The following is a 22,779-nucleotide window of genomic DNA, read 5'->3' on the forward strand; positions in this document are numbered from 1 at the left end:
ATTCCCAGGGCAGATCTCCCGCACACTTAGTTTCTGCTGGAACCAATAACTTCTGAAGTCCTCGTGTGGGAAGGGACAAGGAGACCTCTGCCTCTTTCATGCACCCATGGCCCCTGAACTAGGGCCATAAAGCCTGACCTGATGGACGAGAGAGTCTTGGGAGCAGCCTGACTCAGGCTTGCGCCCAGCTGCACTCTTCCCTGGTCTGGTCGTTCCAGGCTCTTTATCATCTTAATTAAGTCCTCTCAGCCATAGGCCTCCTATTCATTTTTGTACTTGTGAGCCACACGCAAGAGTTTTCCGTTCTGTTTAAAATCTCCAATCTTCTCTGGGCGGAGGTGGTGCATACCTTTGATCACAGGACTCAGGAGACAGAGGAACGTTGATCTCTGAGTTTGAGGCCAGCCTGGTCTACACAGTGAGTTGCAGGACAGCCAGTGCTACACTGAGAAACACTGTCTCAAAAAACCAAAAAGAAAAAAAAAATCTCCAGTCTTTACTGACAGTTCAGTGTAAAGTGTAATGATTGCCCAAAGATTGTATACAAATCCTGGGGTGGGGGTGGGGGTGTTGTAGGGTGGGCTGAACCTTGTACTACGATTCCCATAGTCCTCCTGGGCTTAGCTAGAGCATAGCAATTAACAGGGGCCAGGAGTCAGAAGAGAATTTGGAAGCAGGGACCCTGTGATAGAAGGATCAGGAGTGGGGTGCTTGCCAGCATCACTTGTCCCAGTTGTCGCCCTCCTCCTCTACGGGGGGGGGGGGGCGATCTGGTTGGTGGGGAGCATGAAAAGACTTGCATATGTGGTGCCGGCTCAGAACACCTCTGAGTGTCTGATAATCAAACAAGCGGCAAGAACACCCCTGAAGTCCGAGAAACACTTGGTAAGACGGCGGGGCGGGGCCTCCTGCTTGCCCGTGCCGGCCTCACCGCCAGGGGGCGCCCTCGAGAGCGCGCAGCCGCGGCCCGAGCTTGGCCCCTGCGGGCCGCCGTCGCCACCCCGGCATTCCGCCGCCGGTTCGGCCGAGCGGCGTCGGCTCCCGCGGCTCTGGGCGGCACCGTAGTCGGACCCCAGGACACCCGCTGGCCCTTGGCGGCGGCGCCGACGACCATGGTCCCCTGAGCGGGTCGGCGCCTGTTAGAGGCGGGCGTGCGGGCGCCGCGACCCAGCCCGCGTCGGGGCCCAGGCTGGTCGCGCCTCTTTGTCTCCGGACGGAAGTGGGACTCGCGGCGGGGACAGGGCGGCCGCACCATGAGCGACATCCGCCACTCGCTGCTGCGGCGCGACGCGCTGAGCGCCGCCAAGGAGGTGCTGTACCACCTGGACATCTACTTCAGCAGCCAGCTGCAGAGCGCGCCTCTGCCCATCGTGGACAAGGGCTCCGTGGAGCTGCTGGAGGAGTTCGTGTTCCAGGTGCCCAAGGAACGCGGCGCGCAGCCCAAGGTGCCCGCCCCGGCCGTGCCCTCGCTCGGTGACAGGCGCTCGCCCCGAGGTCTCGCTCCCCTTTCGGTCCCCCGCCCTGCATGCAGTCCAGCCGCGGTGCTCAGCTGCGTGCCCGTTTCGCCCACCAGTGTGACAATGTGACAGTCGCCCATCAATGATCCCGGTGGTGACTTTGGGAACTGGCTACTTAACATCTCTCTGGGATGTTGCTTAACTAGATGCAGGGCTTTTCCCTTTGCTTGTTCGTAGGGTTAAGCCCCCGGGGTTAGGCTTCAGAAAGGTGAAAATGTATACCTTGGGAAAAAGAACAGATTTTTTTTTTCTTTTTAAGACACTGTCTTGCTATGTACCATGTATCTCGGGCCAACCTGAAACTCAAGGTCCTCTAGACTGAGCCTCGTGTGTGCTGGGATTCCAAGCATCCACTTCCCTAATCCTTTACTGCTAAGGGGCAGGTGTAGGCCCTCTTCTCTCACAGCTTCTCTTCCGGGTTTGTTTTTGCAGAGACTGAATTCGCTCCAGGAGCTCCAGCTTCTTGAAATCATGTGCAGCTATTTCCAGGAGCAAAGCAAGGACTCTGTGCGGCAGATCATTTTCTCCTCCCTTTTCAGCCCCCAAGGGAACAAGGGGGACGACAGCCGAATGAGCTTGTTGGGAAAGCTGGTCTCCATGGCCGTGGCTGTGTGCCGGGTCCCTGTGTTGGAGTGTGCGGCCTCCTGGCTCCAGGTACTGCGCTCGAGATAGACAGGATACCAAGAGTCTGAATGCAACGGGATGTCTGTAGAGGTCTTTTACTCGTGCGTGACGTCATCGATCCTTGCTGCCAGGGTGCTACACCTAGTTCCATTTTTTTATGGAGCAATTTGTTCGTTTGTTTGATCTTTTTGAAACAAGGATTTGGTATGTAGCCCAGGCTGGATTCAAACCTCATGACCCTTCTACCTGAGCCTCTTGAGGATTATAGGAACCACTGTGCCCGGCTCTGGAATTGTAGCCCTCTTGTGCACACAGTATATGGTTAAGGTTTGGTTTGGTTTGAAACAGGTTCTTATTATGTAGCCCAGGCTGTCCCGGATCTCAAATTGTAGACCAGGCTGGCCTTGAATTCAATCAAGACCCACTTGTCTGCCTCTCGAGGGTTTTGGTTTAAAGGTATGTGCCGCCACACCCAGCTTATTTAAACCGTTTACTTATTGTTAATGTGCACGTTCGATGTGTGTGTAGTTGCCTGCGCCACAGCACATCGGTAGAGGTCCGAGGACAACTTTGTAAAGTCAGTTTACTACTTTCACCTTTTTTTTTATTTTCCATTGTTTGAGACAGGGTTTCTCTGTGTAGGCCTGGCTGTCCTGGAACTCAGACCAGGCTGGCCTGGTCTCAGAAAATCTGCCTGCCTCTGCCTCCCAAGTGCTGGGATTAAAGGTGTGTACCACCACCACCACCACCACCACCACCACCACCACTACCACTACCGCCACCTAACTTCCTTGGCTCCCTTTCATCTTAAAATTTTAAAATTATTTGTTAGCTTTTGATTGTTGTGTGTGGGGAGACTGGAAGCGGGCTTCCAGTTCCTGGAACCAGTGTTACAAATGGTTGTGAGCCACTATGTAAGAGTTGAATCGACCGTGGGTCCTCTGGGAGAGCAGCCAGTGCCACTAACCACTGAACCATCCCCTCCAGCCTCCACTTTTTTCCCTTTATGTAGTTACAGAGTTTTTTCTCAGGTTGTCAGGCTTGTGGGGGCAAAAGCTTTACTGGCCGAGTCATCCGCCAGTAAACTCTCAAAGAGCTGCCTTCCTCCACCTCCCCAGATTAAAGGTTTGTGACATCACACCCCGCCTTAAGTTAATTTTTTGATAAAGAAAAAAAAAAGGCCTCATCTTCAGACTCAGTGGAAAATCTATTTCTTAGGCAAAATGATTGGATTTTTAAAACAGATGCAGAGGGAAGGAGAGATGGCTTAGTGGTTAAGAGACATACTGCTCATAAAGAGGACCCAAATTCAGTTCTTAGCACCCATTTCCGGAGTGCCTGTAACTCCAGCTGCCGGGATCCATCAACCCCTCTGTCCTTTCTGAATGCCTGCACTCACATATATGGACCTACTCACACAGATATACAGGTCTACGCACCATGAGAAGAAAATCTTAAGACAAACAAGTTTCACTATATAGCTCAGGCCAGCCGCGAACTCGGGGCCTGTCTCTCAGGCCTGTCTCTAGTGCTGAGACCCAGGCTGAACCACCATGACTGGCTGCAGCAAACATTTTATCATGTGATAATCCACAAACTCTTCCAAACCTCGCAGCAGTAGTAATGGTTACTTTTGATCTATAGTGTCTTCCAGAAATTGTCATTCCTCAGCAGTGATCTCTCACCAAAGTCACCTCTCCACCAGGACAGGCAGAAGGTTTATGTAAATATTCTACCTTTGCAGGCTGCTGGGTCCTGCTTGCAAGAGCTCACCCCTGCCCCCTAGTGCTGGAGTGTAGGATAGCAGGCTGATGAGCTTGCTCGTCCCCGTGGAGCTCTGCTCGCCTGTGGCTGGGAAGTGGCCGTGGACTGGTTCCGGTGGACTGGTTCCGTAGGCTTTAGATGGTGAGAACCTGCTCCAAAGGGCTCTGCTAGCAGGTCTCCCCGAGCCCCGCAGTGGCTCCGTCCCCTTGGGTGCCCTTCACTGTTTATGTGTGGCTGTCACCTGCTAGCTTAGGCTCCCTCAGTGACTTGGACTGTGGCTTCTTCCCAGCGGACGCCTGTGGTCTACTGTGTGAGGCTTGCCAGGGCCCTTGTGGATGACTACTGCTGTCTGGTGCCAGGTTCTGTTCAGACACTGAAGCAGATCTTTAGTGCCAGTCCTCGTTTCTGCTGCCAGTTCATAACGTCGGTGACCGCACTCTACGACCTGTCATCAGGTGAGTGGCCAGAAGGTTGTTTCTGACTAAGCGGCTTCTGGTAAACGCCAGCTTTGGGTACTTTATCTTTTTTTGCGGTGCTGCGGGTAGAGCCCAGAGCTGCAAGCGTGATGGGTGAGCATTCTACCCCGGAACTGCAGCCCATGCACCAGCAACTACATGGGTTTCTGTTTCATTTTGTTGTTTGTGTGTGCATGCATGCGTATAGTATGCGTGCACACACGTGTGTGTGTGTGTGTGTGTGTGTGTGTATGTGTGTGTGTGTGTGTGTGTCCAAACATGGGCATTGAACTCAGGTTAAGGACAGCGAGTGCTCTTAACCACTCTCCAGACCCTTGCCCACTGACTTTTTTAAAACTACAAAATGTGCACCGTTATTGTGGGGCTCAGCCTAAATGTGGGTCATTTCAGTCTTTGCCAAGAGCGGCTTTGTTCGAGTCTTCCCAGGTGCTTGGGTCTGAATGGCGGCAATAGGAGAGCGTTAGAAAATGAGGACCTGGGCTTGAATGATGGCCCAGAGGTTAAGAGCACTGAGTGACTGCTCTTCCAGAGGACCCGAGTTCAATTCCCAGCACCCACATGGTGGCTCGCAACCATCTGTAGTGGGATCTGATGCCCTCTTCTGGTGTGTCAGGTCCCTTGAAGGTAAAGGCACCGGCAGCTGTGAGCTGTCCAGTGTGGGAGCTGGGAACCAAACACAAGTCCTCTGGAAGAGCAGCAAGTGCTCATCTGTCTGTCTGTCTCAGCAAGTGCTCATCTGTCCGTCCGTCCATCTATCCATCCTCCATCCATCTTTAAGGTTGCTTCTTTCTCCTCCTTCCCGTCTTACTCTCCTCCTCCTCGTTTTCTTCCCACGTGTGGATGTTTTGCCTGCATGTGTATCTGCACCACATGAATGCCTGGTATCCCCAGAGGCCAGAGGAAGGCGTTGGATGCCCTAGGACTGTAATTACAGACAGGTGTGAGCCACATGTGGGTGCTGGGAAATTAAACCCAGGTCTTCCAGAGGGACAGCCAGGAAGTAGGGGCCAGAGAAGGCACAGATGTGGAAGGACTTACACAGAAAGCCGTGCTTATTGATGCTGTCCTGGGAACGTGTCCATGGTGGAGGCCTGGGCCCCGCCCGGTTAGCCACGGTGAGTGTCCTCTGTGGCCTGCAGTGTCTTAACGACTTAGGCTCATGGTTTTCCCATAAAGAGAAGGAATTTGTGCTGCTTTCTGTGCAGCTCTTGTGCTCAGAGTTCAGTCGCCTTCCTCTGACCTCTGCCCTTGCCGCCCTGAGGGCTAACAGGTAATGTCTGCTCCTGATCTGATAGCTCAGCCAGCAGTTTGAGAGTCTTTGGGAGCATTTTCTATTTCCTGGTCCACCCCAGCCCCACTGGTTATGTGTTTGTCCCCCATCTTAGCATTTTTCTCACACCTAACCTTTGCCGCTCTCAGGTAGAGGGCGCCTGTGCAGTTAGACGCACTTGTTGCTTCTACAGAGGACTGAGTTGCACGTATGTGCTGCATATCCATACATACCTGCATACATACATACGGGTTCAAGAGCACAGGTCTCCTCCGTGGGAGTGGAGAATTCAGTCACTAAGCACACATACCACGTGCATGCCCAGGGCATAGAGGCAAACCTTCACCTGAATGTACGCTTCCTGTAGGCAGGCGCCTCCTCTGAGGTCTGGGCGTGTGTTACAAACAAAGGCAGAGGCAGGGTTGCCACAGGGGTTTGTAGACCACAGCTGCTGCCTACAGCTGGAGTAGGGGATGGGAAGGGGAGTGTTGTCAGGACCATCGGAGCTGGTCCTCCAGAGGAAGAAAGGCTGGGAACCTTATCCCAACAGAGGGAGCATGTGCCCTGCCTGCTTCCCAAGTCCTCTGACGCCAAGCACCGCGGTGACTCTGTCAGGCCTGGCTTTCCTGTGAGCTGAGCTGGGAGTACATAGAGGAGGCTGGGCCACAGCCTGAGCTTCTACCGTGCTGAGGCCAGATTGAGCAGTGGAGCTAGCTTGGTGACATAAAACCAGGCTGCCAGGGCCAGAGATGAGCCTACCACCTGTTGGTTTTCTTTTGTTTGTGGTCCTTTTGTTTGTTTTTGTGTTTTGTTATTGCTGGTTGAGACTGTCCTGTACTCAGTTTGTAGACCAGGCTAGCCTTGAACTGCCAGAGATCCTTCTGCCTCTGCCTGCTGAGTGCTGGGATCAGAAGTGTGCACCACCACGCCCGGCTCTACCAAGTGTTTCTAATGAGTTCCGAGAAAAGGACTCTGGGGTGGTGTGTGGATTAAGTGGGTTAGTCTGTATAAAGGACCGGGACCTGCAGCGGACACGTAGTAGGCCAGAGTTAGTGCCAGTTTCTGCCCTCGTTAGCACTATTCCAGAGTCAAGCTGGAACACGGATAAGGGTTACAGCTTTGGGGCCGAGATGGCCACTGCTGCTGCTGGGTGACAACAGTACTCAAGCTTCTCTCCGAGGGTCGCTGTAGCTGTCACTGTGCCATGTAGGAGACACCGGATACAGGGAGGAACCTACACCCAGACGAGGGCAAGGGCTGAAGAACGCAGTCGTTTTGAGCTGGGGCGAGAGAGATTGCTCATTGCGTAGAACAGCAACCCGTGGGCCGCCATCCCTTTGGTAAACCTCTATCCGGAAATATTTATAAATTCCAGTATGAAGTGAACATACGTTTATGGTTTGGCGTCACCTTAACAGGAGGAGCTGTGTGAAAGGGCCGCGGCATTGGGGAGGCTGAGAGCCGTGTGCAGAAGCACGTGCCATGCAGTGTGCAGCCTGAGCTCAATCCCCGGGACCCGTGAAAAAGTGGGAAGAGAAGGGACTCCTGCAGGCTGTCCTCCGACCGCCACAACATCACGCACACGCACACACACACACACCCCAAAAATTAAATAAGTACATGTGTGTAGGGGTGGAAGTGATGGAGTTTGAGGAAATTGTTAACTTACTGAGGTGATTTTTATTTTTATTTGTTTTTTCTGAGCCTTGACTTTGGCCACAGGGTCCTGGACACTGGGGACAGAGCATGGATCGTGGAGCAGATGTCGGAAAGGAGACAGAGGATGAGTGACTTGGGCAGTAGGCATCCGAGCGCCAGACACGAAGGCTGTCAACTCAGGAGCCCATCCCCCACTGTCCACTCTGCTCCTGTCCCCAAGGCCAGGGCCACTCCTGACGGCATGTCTCTTTGCAGATGACCTCATCCCTCCTTTGGACTTGCTTGAAATGATTGTCAGCTGGATTTTTGAGGACCCGAGGCTGATTCTCATCACGTTTTTAAATACCCCCATCGCCGCCAACCTGCCCATCGGCTTCTTAGAGCTCACGCCGCTCATTGGGCTGATCCGGTGGTGCGTGAAGGCCCCTCTGGCTTACAAAAGGAAGAAGCCCTGCCTAGCCAATGGCCACGTCAGTCACACGGTTGCCAAGGCCTCAGGCCCGGGCGCGGACAGAGACTCGCAGCTGCTGTACTCCAAGCTGCACCTGAGCGTCCTGCAGGTCCTCACGGCGCTGCAGCTGCACCTGACCGAGAAGAACCTGTACGGGCGCCTGGGGCTCCTCCTGTTCGACCACATGGTCCCGCTCGTAGAGGACATCAGCAGGCTGGCCGACGAACTGAACCCCCTCCATGCCTCCCAGGAGATCGAGCTTGCACTGGACCGCTTGGCCCAGGCCTTGCAAGTGGCCATGACATCGGGGGCCCTGCTGTGCACGAGAGGTGGGTGTTGACCCCGTGACCCCCTGTCGTAGGCAGAAAGGACAGGGAATCCCAGACAGATGCTGCCTTTGCTTTTTTAGGGACTTGCTCCCCATGCCCGTGACTATAAGGGAGGTGGGTGGAAAGCCCTAGAATGTCCCCAAGAGTTGCCCTCATGGGGTGCTCTGGGCTCTAGGTAAGGCATCTAGGTGTTATCCAGCTCTTTCAGCCCGGGGCAGCTAGCATACAGAACTTTTCCTCTGTAGGACTAAGATTTTTGGGGTGCGTGTGGGGCGGACCTTGCTTTGTATAGCCCAGGCTAGCTTGACACTCGTGGCAGTTTTTCTGCTTCTACTTGAGCGCTAGGATTATGGGAGTGGCCGCCATGCTTGGATATGTTTTCGGTCTGATTTCCTCTTTTGGGAGTGGGCAGACAGTTCTGTAGCTTGAGCTAGGGCCTCCTGCGTGCTAGCGAGCTCTGTCCCGAGCTGTTGATGACCTCCCTTTACCGCTGGTATTAGATTACTCAGGAAGAGCCCTGGCCTGTGGCTCTTTCCCAGACACTTGACAAATTGTCAGCAGGGCCACCCTCTTTCCAAGTGGCTTCTTCTGTTTCCAGTTTGTTTTTATTTTAAGTGAAAACTGCCATTCAGGAGAGTCCAGAGTCTGAGGAGGGGGGGAGCTTGCTGCAGCAGCTCCTGCTGCTGGCTGGCCAGCAGCCTTGTTAAGAATCTCAAACCCAGGTCTCCCAGTCTAATCTCATGTCTCCTTAATTACAGATGACCTGAGAACCTTGTGCTCCCGGCTTCCCCATAACAAGTAGGTGTTCCTACCTCCAACTGGGTGGGCGTTGCTGGGCCAGGGTGGGACTGGCAAGAGGCGGGGCAGGACAGACACACTGGTCCTGGGGAAATCTGGTCTGCTGGTGGCCAAGGATCTCCTGATGAGCTTTCTGTGGGGTTAGATTAGCCCTGGGGAAAGCAGAGGCGCAGGACAGCCCTCTCGCTGGAGCAGGAGAGACACAGTGCTCTCCCAGTGTCCCTCAAAGCTGCTAAATCAGCGTGCGTCTGTTAGAGGGTGCTTGGCCTTGGTGTCTCTGTCTCGTGTGAGCTGCTGTCCCTTTACAACCTGGACATCGCGGTGTGAGCAGGGCAGGCTTACAGCAGTGGTGCGGTGTGAGCAGGGCAGGCTTACAGCAGTGGTGAGGTGTGAGCAGGGCAGGCTTACAGCAGTGGTGCAGTGTGAGCAGGGCAGGCTTACAGCAGTGGTGCAGTGTGAGCAGGGCAGGCTTACAGCAGTGATGCGGTGTGAGCAGGACAGGCTTACAGCAGTGGTGCAGTGTGAGCAGGGCAGGCTTACAGCAGTGGTGCGGTGTGAGCAGGGCAGGCTTACAGCAGTGGTGCAGTGTGAGCAGGACAGGCTTACAGTAGTGGTATAGTGTGAACAGAGGTGGGTATACAGCAGTGGTGAGGTATGAACAGGGGCAGGCTTACAGTAGTGGTAAGGTGTGAACAGGGGCGGGTTTACAGTAGTGGTGAGGTGTGAACAGAGGTGGGTTTACAGCAGTGGTGAGGTATGAACAGAGGTGGGTATACAGCAGTGGCAAGGTGTGAACAGAGGTGGATATAAAGCAGTGGTGAGATATGAGCAGGGGTATGTTTACAACAGTGGTGAGGTGTGAGCAAGGCAGGCTTACAGCAGTGATGAGATATGAACAGGGGCGGCTTACAGCAGTGGTGAGGTGTGAACAGAGGTGGGTTTACAGCAGTGGTGAGGTATGAGCAGAGGTGGGCTTACAGCAGTGGTGAGGTGTGAACAGAGGTGGGCTTACAGCAGTGGTGAGGTGTGAACAGAGGTGGGTTTACAGCAGTGGTGAGGTGTAAACAGAGGTGGGTTTACAGCAGTGGTGAGGTATGAACAGAGGTGGGCTTACAGCAGTGGTGAGGTGTGAACAGAGGTAGGTTTACAGCAGTGGTAAGGTGTGAACAGAGGCAGGCTTACAGCAGTGGTGAGGTATGAATAGAGGTGGGTTTACAGCAGTGGTGAGGTATGAACAGAGGTGGATTTATAGCAGTGGTGAGGTGTGAACAGGGGCAGGTTTACAGCAGTGGTGAGATGTGAGCAGGGCAGGTTTACAGCAATGGTAGAGTGTGAACAGGGGCAGTCTTCTAGCAGTGGTGAGGTGTGAACAGAGATGGGTTTACAGCAGTGGTGAGGTGTGAGCAGGACAGGTTTACAGCACTGGTGAGGTGTGAACAGGGCAGGCTTGCAGCACTGGTGAGGTGTGAACAGGGGCGATCTTCTAGCAGTGGTGAGGTGCAGGTAGGACTGCTGGTCTTGGTTCATTTGTTATTGGGTCCTGGGTCCCTTGATCCTGTCACTTTTTACTGGGACCCAGGACTGGTCCTGGCAGGCGGCCTGCCTAAGGAGCAAGCAAGGCCTCTTAGCTGCACCTGTTGTCATAGCCACCAGCACCTGGTTCCTGGCTCTGCCAGACTGCACAGTCTAGGCAGGAGCTGGCACGTCAGCTGCGTGCTGCTGCATTGCAAGGTGAGGGAGGGTGCTCTGTGCCATGGTGGCCCTGTCACCCAGTCCTGTACTCGTGAGTTCTTGTGGGAGCACGGCTGAGTCTGGCCCAGTGGTGAAGTGGGGGAGGTGTTGTCTGTCACACAGGTCACCCTTGGTGGCTCGGGCGTGGCAGGGCCACTGCTTCTTTCCTTTCAGCTACAGACCATTGGAGGTCACTGTGAGCACTGACTTCTGACCTTCCAGCCAGACTGGAAACTTCTGGAATGGGTGTGGCCTTTGTGGTACTCAGTAGGCTGATGACTTTTTCCTTTTCCTTCCTTCCTTCCTTCCTTCCTTCCTTCCTTCCTTCCTTCCTTCCTTCCTTTCTTTCTCTCTCTTTTTCTCTCTCTCTTTGTTTTAGAGAGAGTGGGTTGTCTGGCCATGTAGGCCAGGCTGACCCTGAGTTCACCTGGCTTATAAATGTTTGAATGCGCTTCTTACCCAGCGATTTTGTTTGTTTGGTTGATTGGTTGGTTTTGGTTTGTTTTGTTGGTTTTTTTTGAGACAGGGTTGCTCTGTGACAACCCTGGCTGTTCTGGAACTCACTCTATAGACCTGGTTGGTCTCACACTCAGAGATCCACCTGCCCCGCCTCCTGATTAAAGGTGTGCACCTCCACTCAGTTATTTTAACAAAAAGCAAATGTGATGTAAATGAAAATTCCTCAGAGGGTCTGGCAAGATGGCCCAGTGGCTCAGAGCACTTGCTGCTCTTGCAGAAGACCTGATTTGGATTCCCAGCACTCAAATGACAGCTCATAACAGACTCTACTGCCCCACACCCACCGCCTTCTGGCCTCCCGTGCATTGGTGCATGTGGTTCATGCAGGCAGAACGTCCTTACACATGAGATCAAAGTAGACGCGTGTAGGGTTTGTGTTTTGTGTTTTGAAAAGGCCTCAAAGGAGCTTTGACCTCTTAACTCTGCTCATTCTCTTTGTGGTTTCACAGACTGTCTGAGGTCTCCTGGGAGCTTTGTGTAGCAGCTCTGTGCTGCTACAGGAGGCTCTGTGACAGTCCCACCCTCTGCTCTAGAGAGCAGCAGGGCCCACTTGAGGGCAGAGGTCACTGGGTACAGCCGCATCAGGTCAGCATGCAGGGAGGTGCAGCATGGTGGACCTGGAGGTCGAGGGAACGAGAGGCCCAGGCTGGGCCCGGAAGGCGGATTTGGTGACGAGAGAACAGCACTGTCTCCAGGCACACGGACGGACGGGCTGAGCTTCAGTGAAGCTGGGGAGGGCTGAGCAGAAATCTCGTGTCTGCAGCAGGGACCTAGGCAGCAGGCTGTGTCCTCAGGGAGGAGAGCCAGGCTGATTGAGACTGACGTGGAGAAGGCGCATGTGCTGAGCTTTAGAGCAGGAAGGTTCTGATCCTGCCGCCAGCTGGGAAGGAACAGACATCAAGGCAGTGCTGACCGCAGACCGCAGGCTGGGGTGTTCTAGACGGTGTAGGAAGGAAGGAAGAGGTTCTGGTGAGGGTCACAGTCGAGCCTCCAGGCCTGGGAGGACACCTTGCTTCCTTAGACCCTGGGGCTGTGATCCTTCAAATCATAATGAGCTATTGTGGGGCTGTTACTGGAATGCTGTCAGAACTCAAGTGGCCAAGTTGCTGTCCTGAGGCCGGTGGATGGACTCCGGCCCAGGAGGGTCTGGAGGCTGTTTTAGTTGTGGTTACTCTTGCTGTGATGAAACACCAGGACTAAAGCATCCTGGGGAGAACAGGGTTTGCCGCCCACTCCTGTTCATTGTAGAAGTCAGGACAGGAACTCAAGCAGAACAGGAAGCCGGAGGCAGGAACTGACACAGAGGTCATGAAGGGGTGCTGCTCCCGGCCTTGCTCCCCGGGCTTGCTCAGCTTAAGTTCTTATAGAACCCAGGACTGCCAGCCCAGGGATGGCCCCACCCATAATGGGAGGGCCCTCCCCTCCCCTTCCTTCCCCTCCCCCACCAATCACTAATTAAGAAAATACCCTACAGCCAGATATTATGGAAGCATTTACTCAACTGGGGTTCCTTCTTTTCAGATAACTAGCTTTGGTCAAATTGACATAAAACTAGAGCCAAGCTGGGTGGTGGTGGCACACGCCTGTAATCCCAGCACTCTGGGAGGCAGAGGCAGGCAGATTTCTGAGTTTGAGGCCAGCCTGGTCTACAGCATGAGTTCCAGGACAGCCAGGGCTACACAGAGAAACCCTGTCTCGAAAAAAAACAAAAAAAAAAAAAAAACCAACCCAACCAAAAAAACCTAGAGCCAGCACAGAGGCCAACCTCTGAGCCTCGAGTTCTGAAGGCTTAGGGTTCCGGATACCACTTGGAGAATTTCCCGTGGTCCATGGCTCCAAGCGTATCCACCCATCCTTGTGGGCTGGTAGCTTCATCCTTGCAAGTCCGTCTCTCTCAGGCCTGGGCCAGGTCCTGCTAAGCCCATCATTCCCTTCCCAGTCTCCTGTGCTCCGAGTTCACCTCCCAGAAGCCACTCACTCAGGAGGTGCGAGGCACCAGGGACAGAGGGACAGAGCAGCTTCCGGAGTGTCGGGATGACAGGCATGTGCTGTCAGGCTCGTAGCATTTGGGAGAACAGGCCCAAGGCCCAGGTGGGTGCCCTGGGTTCAAGGCCTCGGTCCTAATCTCTCTCCTTGTGTTTGCAGTCTGCTTCAGCTGGTGATCTCGGGCCCAGTGCAGCAGTCGCCACACGCCGCTCTTCCGCCTGGGTTCTACCCGCATATCCATACTCCCCCGCTGGCCTACGGGGCTGTGCCAGCACACCCAGCTGCCCACCCAGCCCTGCCTACACACCCGGGGCACACCTTTATCTCAGGTGTGACCTTTCCATTCAGGCCCATCCGCTAGGCTGGCCCCTCCGAGCCAAGCCGCCGGGCGGCTGTGTGCCTTGCACCCGGGCCACGGAAGCACGGAGAGAGGGGGCTGGCCCAGGGGACAAGGACTCCCGGGAGGCAGCAGGTGGCCCCTCCATCTTGGTACTGGTGTCCCAAGTTGCTGTTCCCGGGGTCCCTCCTCCTTGGTCGTATTAAATATCCAGATTGGATGATGAAAGGGGGTGGGCTCTGTGAGAGTGCTGCAGGCGGTTACAGATGCGCCAGGCCATGGGTGACAGTTGTCACTCACACCACCAGGGAGTGCCGCCTGCGGGTCCATTTGCCCTGCCTCAGGAATGTGAAGTGTCTCTGCCACCAACGTCGTCTTCTGCAGCGCCATGAGCTCAGAACGGAGGGTGGGACCCAGCCTGTGCACCTCTGGGACGCTCAGGGACGCCTGCTGGGATTCCCCATCACCTTGGAAAGGAACTCTGTTTTATTGTGGGCGAGCATCTCTAAATTTTCCTTTCATGTGTTCAAAATAAATTTTTTCTAAACAGTTTTATAGGCGTTGCAGAATTTTCATTTTGTGGTGCTGAGATTCAAGCCCATAGCGTTGCACATACTTAGCAGGAGCTACACCCCAGCCCCATGGAACATATATCGTTAATTAAATAATAAGGGTTTGATGTGTATGGATTTCTTGTGCATGTGTGCCTCTGTACCATGCATGTGCAGTGCAGTGCTGTTGGAGGCCCGGTGGCTGTGTATGTCTGTGTGACTGTATGTCTGTGTGACTGTGTGTGTGTCAGCAACTGAGCCCAGGGCCTTCGCTAACATTCCACCTTATGCTGTCGAGACATGACGTCAATCTGGTCCTGTGGCTTGCTCTTTGATTATATTTTGTTGTTTGTATGTGTCCACATACAGACATGCATGCCACCCTGCTCATGTGCAGGTCACTGGTGTCATCACACTTGGCTACAGGTTGCAAACGGCTTGCCTGCAAGCATCTTGGCGTCAGCAAGCCTGCCAGCACCCACACTACCGGGGTCACGTGCACAGGTGCTCAAGCTGAGCCCCCTGTCGGGTCTGGGCATCAGGCTCGCCCGCCCGCCCGCTCGGGTCACCATACTATTGCAACAAGCACTCCAGCGCAGCCATGCCCCAGCCCCTAGTTGCTTTGAACCAATACTTCAGATTCAGTTTCCACTTGAGCCAGGGTTTGGGGCTCTGCCCAAACTGGATGCACAGACTGCGTCTGTCCTGTGGTCAGTCCTCTCTTGGGTACCAGGATGGTACTGGGGATAACCCAGGACATTGTTGGAAGGGATAGGCTTGTGCTCTTACTGACTTTAAGGAAGGGACACTCACATCCCTATTAGAAGTGACAGATGTAGCCGGGCGGTGGTGGTGCATGCCTGTAATCCCAGCACTTGGGAGGCAGAGGCAGGCGGATTTCTGAGTTCGAGGCCAGCCTGGTCTACAGCGTGAGTTCCAGGACAGCCAGGGCTACACAGAGAAACCCTGCCTCGAAAAACCAAACCCAAGAAAAACAAAACAAAATGAAACAAACAAAAAGAAGTGACAGATGTCAAGGATAAACAGCAAAGGACAGGGTTAAATGGAGAGTGAAAAAGTGGAATCTCAAGACCAAGAATAGGAAGACAGCACCAAACCAGACAGCTTAGGAAAGCTCTGTGTGTGTGTGTGTGTGTGTGTGTGTGTGTGTGTGTGTGTGTGTTTGTGTGTGTGTGCACATGCGCATGTAGGTGCGTGGACATGTAGGTGTGCGTGTCTGTGTGTGTGTGTGCGCACATGCACATGTAGGTGTGTGGACATGTAGGTGTGCGTATGCGTGTGTGTGTGTGTGTGTGTGTGTGTGTGTGTATGCGTGTGTGTGCACATGCACATGTAGGTGTGTGGACATGTAGGCATGTGTGTGTGTGTGCCGTGCATGCACATGTAGGGTGTGGACATGTAGGTGTGCGTGTGTGTACACATGCACATATAGGTGTGTGGACATATAGGTGTGCGTGTGTGTGTGCACATGCACATGTAGGTGTGTGGACATGTAGGCGTGCGTGTGTGTTGTGTGTGCACATGCACATGTAGGTGTATGGACATGTAGGTGTGCATATGCGTGTGTGTGCATATGTGTGTATGCACATGCACATGTAGGTGCGTGGACATGTAGGTGTGTGTGTGCACATGTAGGTGTGTGGACATGTAGGTGTGCATGTGTGTGGACATGTAGGTGTGTGTGTGTGCACATGCACATGTAGGTGTGTGGAAATGTAGGTATGCGTATGCGTGTGTGTGTGTGTGTGTGTGTGTGTGTGTGTGTGTGTGTGTATGTAGATCAGAGATTAACTTGTGGGCATCAAGCGGATTCCAAGGATAAAACTCAGGTCTCCCAGCTTGGTGACAAGCAACTTAACCACTGAACCATCATCCCGACCCCCAGTGTTTGCTTTTTAAGAGCAATTTGAACTGGAATTGACATGTCCAGTTTCTTGCCTTTTCTGGAAACTTCCTATCTGTGGACTAGTGCAGAATGTGGCCTTGTGTCTGGCTTCCTTTACTTAGTGTGAAGGTCTCAAGGGTTTTGTTGTTTTGTGCATGCCGTTTTGCCTGCTTGTGTGTCTTTCCGTTTACTGTGTGTGTGTGTGTGACCTGTGTATTTATGTGTGACATCAGGCACATGTATGCAGCAGCACATATGGTGCTCGGAGGACAAATCTGGGAGTCCTCTCCTCCCACCTTGGGATCTGGGGCTCAGACTCAGGCAGTCAGGGTCACGCAGTAGGCGCCTTTACCCACCGGCCGTCTCTGGCCCGCCTGCCTCAGTTTTGAAGCAGATCTGGAGCTGCATCTGGTGCTCCGCCATCTCGCTAACTGGCTGGCCAGCGAGCTCAAGGCCGCTCCTCTTTGTCCTCCTCGCTGGGGCTTCAGGGCCACAGCCGCCCTGTGCCTGGCTTTTCCGTGGGTGCCGGGGATCTGAATCAGGTCCTCACGCTTGTGTGGCAGCCACTTTACCGAGTCGTCCATATTTCCAGCCGGAAGTTGATGGTTTGAGTCACACGGAGGCATCCCGATAAGAAATGGAATCAGGAGTCCTGCACGTGCTCCTGATGCAATGGCAGATGCCCGTGTGAAACGCATTCTTAAAAAGTTTAAAATGGGGCTGGAGAGATGGCTCAGCGGTGAAGAGCACTGACTGCTCTTCCACAGGTCCTGAGTTCAAATCCCAGCAACCACATGGCGGCTCACAACTGTCTGTAATGGGATCTGGTGCCCGCTTCTGACCTGTAGGCATGCATGAAGGCAGAACGCTGTATACATAATAAAGCTTAAAAAAGAAAGAGAGGAGAGAATAAAAGTTTAAAATGGTGTGTGTCTGTTTGCTTGTGAGTGTGGTGGCCCAGGAAGCTAACATACAACTCGAGTGACAAGTGGTTGTGAGTCACCTGAGTTTACATGCTGGGACCCAAATTCAGGTCTTCTGCAAGAGCAGCACATGCTTCTAACCACTGAGTCGTCTCTCCTTATTCTATTTTTGGTTTTTATGAATATTGTCACCATGGAACTTGTTTATACAGTTTTCTGTGCACATGTCAGTTCTCTCAGGATTCAGTGCCCATACACACAGGCTGGGTACAGAATTTTTTTTTTTTAAAGATTTATTTATTATGATGTCTAAGTACACTGTAGCTATCTTCAGACACACCAGAAGAGGGCGTCAGATCTCAATACAGATGTTTGTGAGCCACCATGTGGTTGCTGGGATTTGAACTCGGGACCTTCAGAAGAGCAGTCAGTGCTCTTAACCGCTGAGCCATCTCTCCAGCCCCCTGAATTCTTTTGATAAGGGAAAAAGCCTGCCTGAGTCGTTATACATAGGAGCCAGGTGGTTTTTCTCCTGTGGCCGGGACAAAGCACCCTGACCAAGGCAACTTAAGGGAGAAAGGGTGTCTGTAGCTCGGGATTCCAGCCATTGTGCAGCAGTGCAGAGAAGCCAAAGCATCAGGAGCTGCAGGCGTCCGTCCGTCTGGCCACATCACACCCACAGTCACGAGCAGAGAGAATGAGTAAATGCTCGCTCATGCTCGGCTCAGTCTTCAAGGTCCTGTCCGTCTCTTGGAGTGTGCTGCCCACACTCAGGGCGGGGCCCTCCATCACAACCCCGTTAAAATCCCCACACACGCGTGCCTGCCCACAGGCCGACCTGTTCTAGACAGTTCCTCAGTGACGTTCTCTTCTTGGATGACTCTGGAGTAGTGATTCTCAACCTGTGGGTCACAGCCCCTTTGAGATGTAAGGAGCCCTTCAACAGGGGCCTCATATCAGATAAACCTGCTGTAGTGGCTACTGTTGGTTGTCAACTTGACTATATCTGGAATGAACTACAATCCAGAATTGGAAGGCTCATCTGTGATCCTAATCCGGAGGCTGGGAGATACAAGGTTCTGACCTGGATCTTGGCTTGGAGATCTTGATGCATAGTGACCATGAATTCCAGAAGATTAAGACAAGGAGATCTCTGAGTTCAAGGTCATCTGGGATGAAAAGCGGCTGGCACACACCTTAAATCTGGGCCACACCCTCTGCTGGAGACCTACATAAGGACATTGGAAGAAGGAAGAAGCTCTCTCTTCTTCGCCTGCTTGCCTTGTGGGACTGAGCAACTGCTAGATCCTTGGACTTCCATCCACAGCTGCTGCTGTCCATTGTTGGGGAGTTGGACTATAGACTGTAAGTCATCGACAAATTCCCTAATGATACAGAGACTGCCCATACATTCTGTGACTCTAGAGAACCCTGACTAATACACCTGCATCACAGATATTTACATTACTATTCATGACAGTAGCAAAATTACACTTGTGAAGTAGCAGCCAAAATCATTTTATGGTTGGGGGTCGCCACAGCATGAGGAACTGGATTTAAAGGGTCACAGCATTAGGAAGGTGGAGAAGCACTGCTCAGAGTATCAAGTTAACTAAAAACAGCCTTCACACTGGCCAGCCAACACATAAGTCTTGGGAGACCGCTCCAATGGTGTCAGTGGCAGGATTAGACTCCAGGAAAGACTGAATGCTACACTGAAGAACATAGAGAGCTGGTTGGTGATAAATGTAGGTGTCTGGCCAGGTGACAAGTGTCACAATTTGTATGCGAAGTGTCTCCACAAGTGTGTGTATGTGTGTCTGCACACTTGGTCTCTAGCTGCTGATTTAGAGCTGCTCATTGAACAGCCTTTGGGAAGTGGGGTCTAGACTAGACAGAGCAAGATCCGTTTCAGGAAGGCGGTCCTCAAGGTTTAGAGCTACACCCCATTCCTGTCCTGGCTCTGTTTCCTGATCCTCCCAGATGTCCCTGCCTTGTCCGGCCACCACAGGTGGGATGCCTGCTGCCGCACAGCAGGACCAGGTGAAGAGAAGGTTCTTCCTGTCTTTGCACAGATGCATGCTTGTGTGCATGTGTGTGTGCATGCGATGTACGTGTAAGGTGCATGCTTGTGTATAATACCTATGTGTGCACTTGTCTGTGTCCACACATACAGAGGACGATTCCTAGAGTCCATCTCTGCCCCACTCTGTCTTATATTCTTGTGATGGGGTCCCTCGCGGAACCTGGAGCTCAGAGCATTTTGGCTGCCTGACCGTGAAGCCCAGTGATTCAGCTCTCCCCAGCCCTGGAGCCTTTTACATGTGTGCTGGGATTTGAACTCAGGCCCTCGTGGCAGATACTTTACCCCCCCCCCAGCAGGTCTCCCCAGTCCTGATCATTTAAATTTATTATTGTTGTTATCATTTTTAGACAAGGCCTCATATAGTAGCCCAGGCTAGCCTTGCATTTGAAGTAGTGTGTAACCGAGGATGACTCCAGACCCTCCCATCTCCTCCTCCACTCTGCTGGATGCTAGGCTTGCATCCCCACACCCACTGGTTGTTTGTTTTTTTATCTTCACGTACCTCACCTGGCCTCTGTGGCCTTCCAGGGGTAACTGTTCAAAGCAGGGATCCATTTCTGCACTGTCTGTACTTCCCTTGAGCCCGGGGGTTTACCTGAAAGGCAGAAAACTACCTTGTGTGCCAGGCCTGGGGTCCTTCTCTCTCCACGGTTTTGGGAAACTAAGCCTGACCAAGGATTGAGCATGTTTCTGTGGCCATACTTAACTCGTGTGGCCGGACCTCTGCACAGTCTTGCCACGCCTACGGCACCTGTGTGGCTGCTCAGTCCAGCTAGCTGACCCAATACTCTCAGCTCCAGAGCCTTCCTCCTAGAGATCTTGGCCAGGACTCAGACAGAAGGGAACCCATAGAGGCTGCCACCGACGGTGGCTGGTGACTCTGGGTTCTTTAGTAACCACTTTGCCACCACATTTCCTGTAGTGGCTGGAACTGCCCCAGTCATAGAGATTGGCAGCGTGGCCGGCGGCTCTCTGCCTCTTCCTGACAAAATTCCTGCCGGAAACTCTACAGAAGGGAGCTCGGAGTGCAGGTCAGTTGATAGAGTGCTTGCATAGCATTCGTGAGACCTTAGCTTCCGTCGCCAGCACTGAAGACACTGGGCACGGTGGTCCAAGCCTGAATCCCAGCACTTAGGAGGTAGAAGTGGGAGGGATCAAAAGTTCAAGGTCTACATGGGTGAGTCTGAGGCCAGCCTGGGATACAAGACTGCAACATGTGGATCTCTGAGTTTGAGGTCGGCCTGGTCTATAGAGCGAGTTCCAGGATGGCCAGGGCTACACAGAGAAACCCTGCTTCGTAAAACCAAAAGAAAAGAAAAATGAACAGTAATGCAGGGGAGTCGGCTCAGCGGATGAAGGGGCTTACCACCAAGCCTCACAACCGCAGTGAGTTTGATTCCTCGACCCACAAGGGAGAAGGAGAAGGACTTATATGCTGTGGCTGGCCCCCCACCCCCACCCCCGCCCCAGGGAATAAATGTAATTTTAAAACCAAAAAAAAAAAAAAAAAACTAGATTTCTAATCAGTTTGACCGGGTGTGAGGCTGAGACAAGAGAGCTGTGGGAAGGACTGGCAGGAGAAATCACGGCTCAATAAAATAAAATGAAAAGAAAATACTGAGTAAGTTAACATCAGGATGGTTAGAAACAGACAAACTCAGGAGAAGATTTCTGGGCTCAGCCCCAAAAGAGGATGCCTTAAGTGTAACCATGGAAACAGTAAACATTCATTCATCCAAAGCTGCAATAAAACTGTAACCACCAGGATGGGCACAGACTTCATAGGTCCAGGGTCCCTAGTCTACCCTGGCCAACTGGTTACAAAGTCAGGATTTCCCATGGCCCACTCAGGTTTGCTGTGTACTAGATCAACACACAGGGGAGCAGTGTTTTGGCCGGTGCTCGAGATCAAATCCCGGGGCCTTTGGACTGCTTGGCGAGCACGCACCAACTTAAGCTGTATGTCTCTTGCCTAGACTCGTATCAAAGCCAAGCACAGTGGTGTGTGCCTATGCCCACATGCTTCGGAGACAGAGAAGGCTGATCCCTGGTGTTTAGTGGCCAGCCAGTAACAAGGTGGAGATGGGCTAGAGAGGTGGCTCAGTGCTGCCCCCTCGTGGACTCCAATGCACCTACACTCAAATATCCACATGCTCACACACAGGCACACAAATAAATGCACATCACATTTTTTTTTTAAAGGTGGAAAATGATTGAGGAAAATACCCAGTATTGACACATGGCTTCTACATATATACACGTACACACACACACAGAGCCACATATACACATACTCCCCAAAAAACCAATAAAAGCCATGGATGGGAAATGTCCACAGAGAAATAGTTGCCTCCCAAAGACGTCTCATATGTGGAAATGATGCAAAAATAAGCAATGGTTTCCAGAAATCTCCCCTCCCCCACAGAAGCCTGCAGAAGGTTCGAGTGGGGCAGGCCAAGGGTCAGGGGGCAGAAGTGTCCTGTGCTGCTTCTAGGCAGGAGAAGATAAGAGGTTTAGGACAAGGAGGTGACCAGGTGCCGTGAGAGAGGGAGGCAGCTGCTGAGTAAAGGGACAGCACTCAGGCCAGGTGGGAGGAGAGTAGGGCGGTGCCTATTTGGAGGGTGGGACGGCCCTGTGGGCGTGGAAACGCCTCCCTCCGGAAAGAATCCAGCCTTGCAAGGGAGGGAGGAACAGTGAAGGATCCAGGGAAGGGGACTAGGAGAGAGCTTAGTGGGAGTCCACGTTTGAATCTCCAGCACCCATGTGAAAAGCCTGCACACTGGCGGGCCTGTATGTGTTGGGGGGCGGGGGAGTGGCAGGGATAAGAGGATGTGGGCGGGGGCGGGGGCTTGGTGACTGCCAGCTTGCCTCCAGGTTTAGCGAGAGACCCTGTCTCGAGGGAGTACATTGGGGAATGATAAGTAGAAAGCACCCAACATCCTCCTCTGGCCTCTTTAAATGAACACACACGCACACGCACACACACACCACACACACGCACATACACATACATGCACACACACGCACACACGCTCGTGCACACACACACGCGTGCGCGCGCGCGCACACACACACACACACACACACACACACACACACGATACATAGAGGATGGAAACGCTAGGACCTGAGATCTCTGGCAGAGGCTCCCATCCACTTAGGGAAGGGAAGGACACGCCCATCTTTTACCTTTCCACGCAGCTGTCCTGACACTGCTGCTTGGCAGCCTGTCTGTCTCCACCTTCCCAGATGTTAGACTCTATGGAGCCTCTGGTTACCTAGCTACCAGAAGCCCTTGTCACTCCGAATTACCCTGCCTCCAAAGCTGGGTGCCTGCTGGTACCTACAGCTCAGGGCGTTGGCTCTGGCCCTCTGTGTCCATTACCGTCACAGGCAGGCTGCTGGTCTGCAGTTCAGGCATGCAGGGTTTTCAAGCCAGGCTTGGCGGGAACAGGAATAGTGTGAAGGATGACCTTGGACTCCTGGTCTGGAATGACCGGTGTGGGTTTTATGCACTACTGGGGATGGAACCTGGGGCTCTGTGAGTGCATGGGGCTAACCGAGCCTCCTCCACTGCCTCTTTTCCACAGAACTGGAGCAATGCTTCTTCAGAGGCCTGGGGTCTGTTAGTAAGTCTGAGTGAGGGGAAAGGCAAATGGTCAGCTCAAGCCTCTTGGAAAAGACCCCACCCCCCAATTCCTAATCTTACTCCTACCCCCGGGGCAGGAATGTCAACAACAAACAAACGGGGGGGGGGCAGGGGGAGGACAGGGGGACCCACTGGAGGTGCCTTGGCTCAGAACGCAGAGAGGGGGGCCTCTCCACCCCCTCCTCCAGGCTGGAAGCTGAATG

At 53.1% G+C, this 22,779-nt stretch overlaps 1 protein-coding gene and 1 long non-coding RNA gene across 4 annotated transcripts; both read left to right on the top strand.

The window, feature by feature from the left end:
* Nucleotides 1–930: 930 nt before the first annotated feature.
* Nucleotides 931–14,014, top strand: Ints15 (integrator complex subunit 15). Of its 3 annotated transcripts, none has more exons than XM_052167509.1 (6): nt 931–1,445; nt 1,950–2,171; nt 4,195–4,360; nt 7,566–8,090; nt 8,849–8,888; nt 13,078–13,263. In XM_052167509.1, the coding sequence occupies exons 1-6, from the start codon at nt 1,254–1,256 to the stop codon at nt 13,199–13,201; spliced, it is 1,269 nt and encodes a 422-aa protein (XP_052023469.1). In that variant the 5' UTR covers nt 931–1,253; the 3' UTR covers nt 13,202–13,263. The 3 variants fall into 3 exon arrangements, with proteins under 3 accessions (XP_052023469.1, XP_052023468.1, XP_052023467.1); XM_052167508.1 differs by lacking the exon at nt 13,078–13,263 and adding an exon at nt 13,284–14,014 and having other exon boundaries at nt 947–1,415; XM_052167507.1 differs by lacking the exon at nt 13,078–13,263 and adding an exon at nt 13,284–14,014 and having other exon boundaries at nt 948–1,445.
* Nucleotides 8,900–12,555, top strand: LOC127672390 (uncharacterized). Its single transcript, XR_007974980.1, has 2 exons — nt 8,900–9,924; nt 9,993–12,555. It is a non-coding gene; the product is annotated as an uncharacterized LOC127672390 (long non-coding RNA).
* Nucleotides 14,015–22,779: the final 8,765 nt, after the last annotated feature.

This window comes from Apodemus sylvaticus, chromosome 22 (genome assembly GCF_947179515.1).
Source record: "Apodemus sylvaticus chromosome 22, mApoSyl1.1, whole genome shotgun sequence".
Lineage (NCBI taxonomy): Eukaryota > Metazoa > Chordata > Mammalia > Rodentia > Muridae > Apodemus > Apodemus sylvaticus.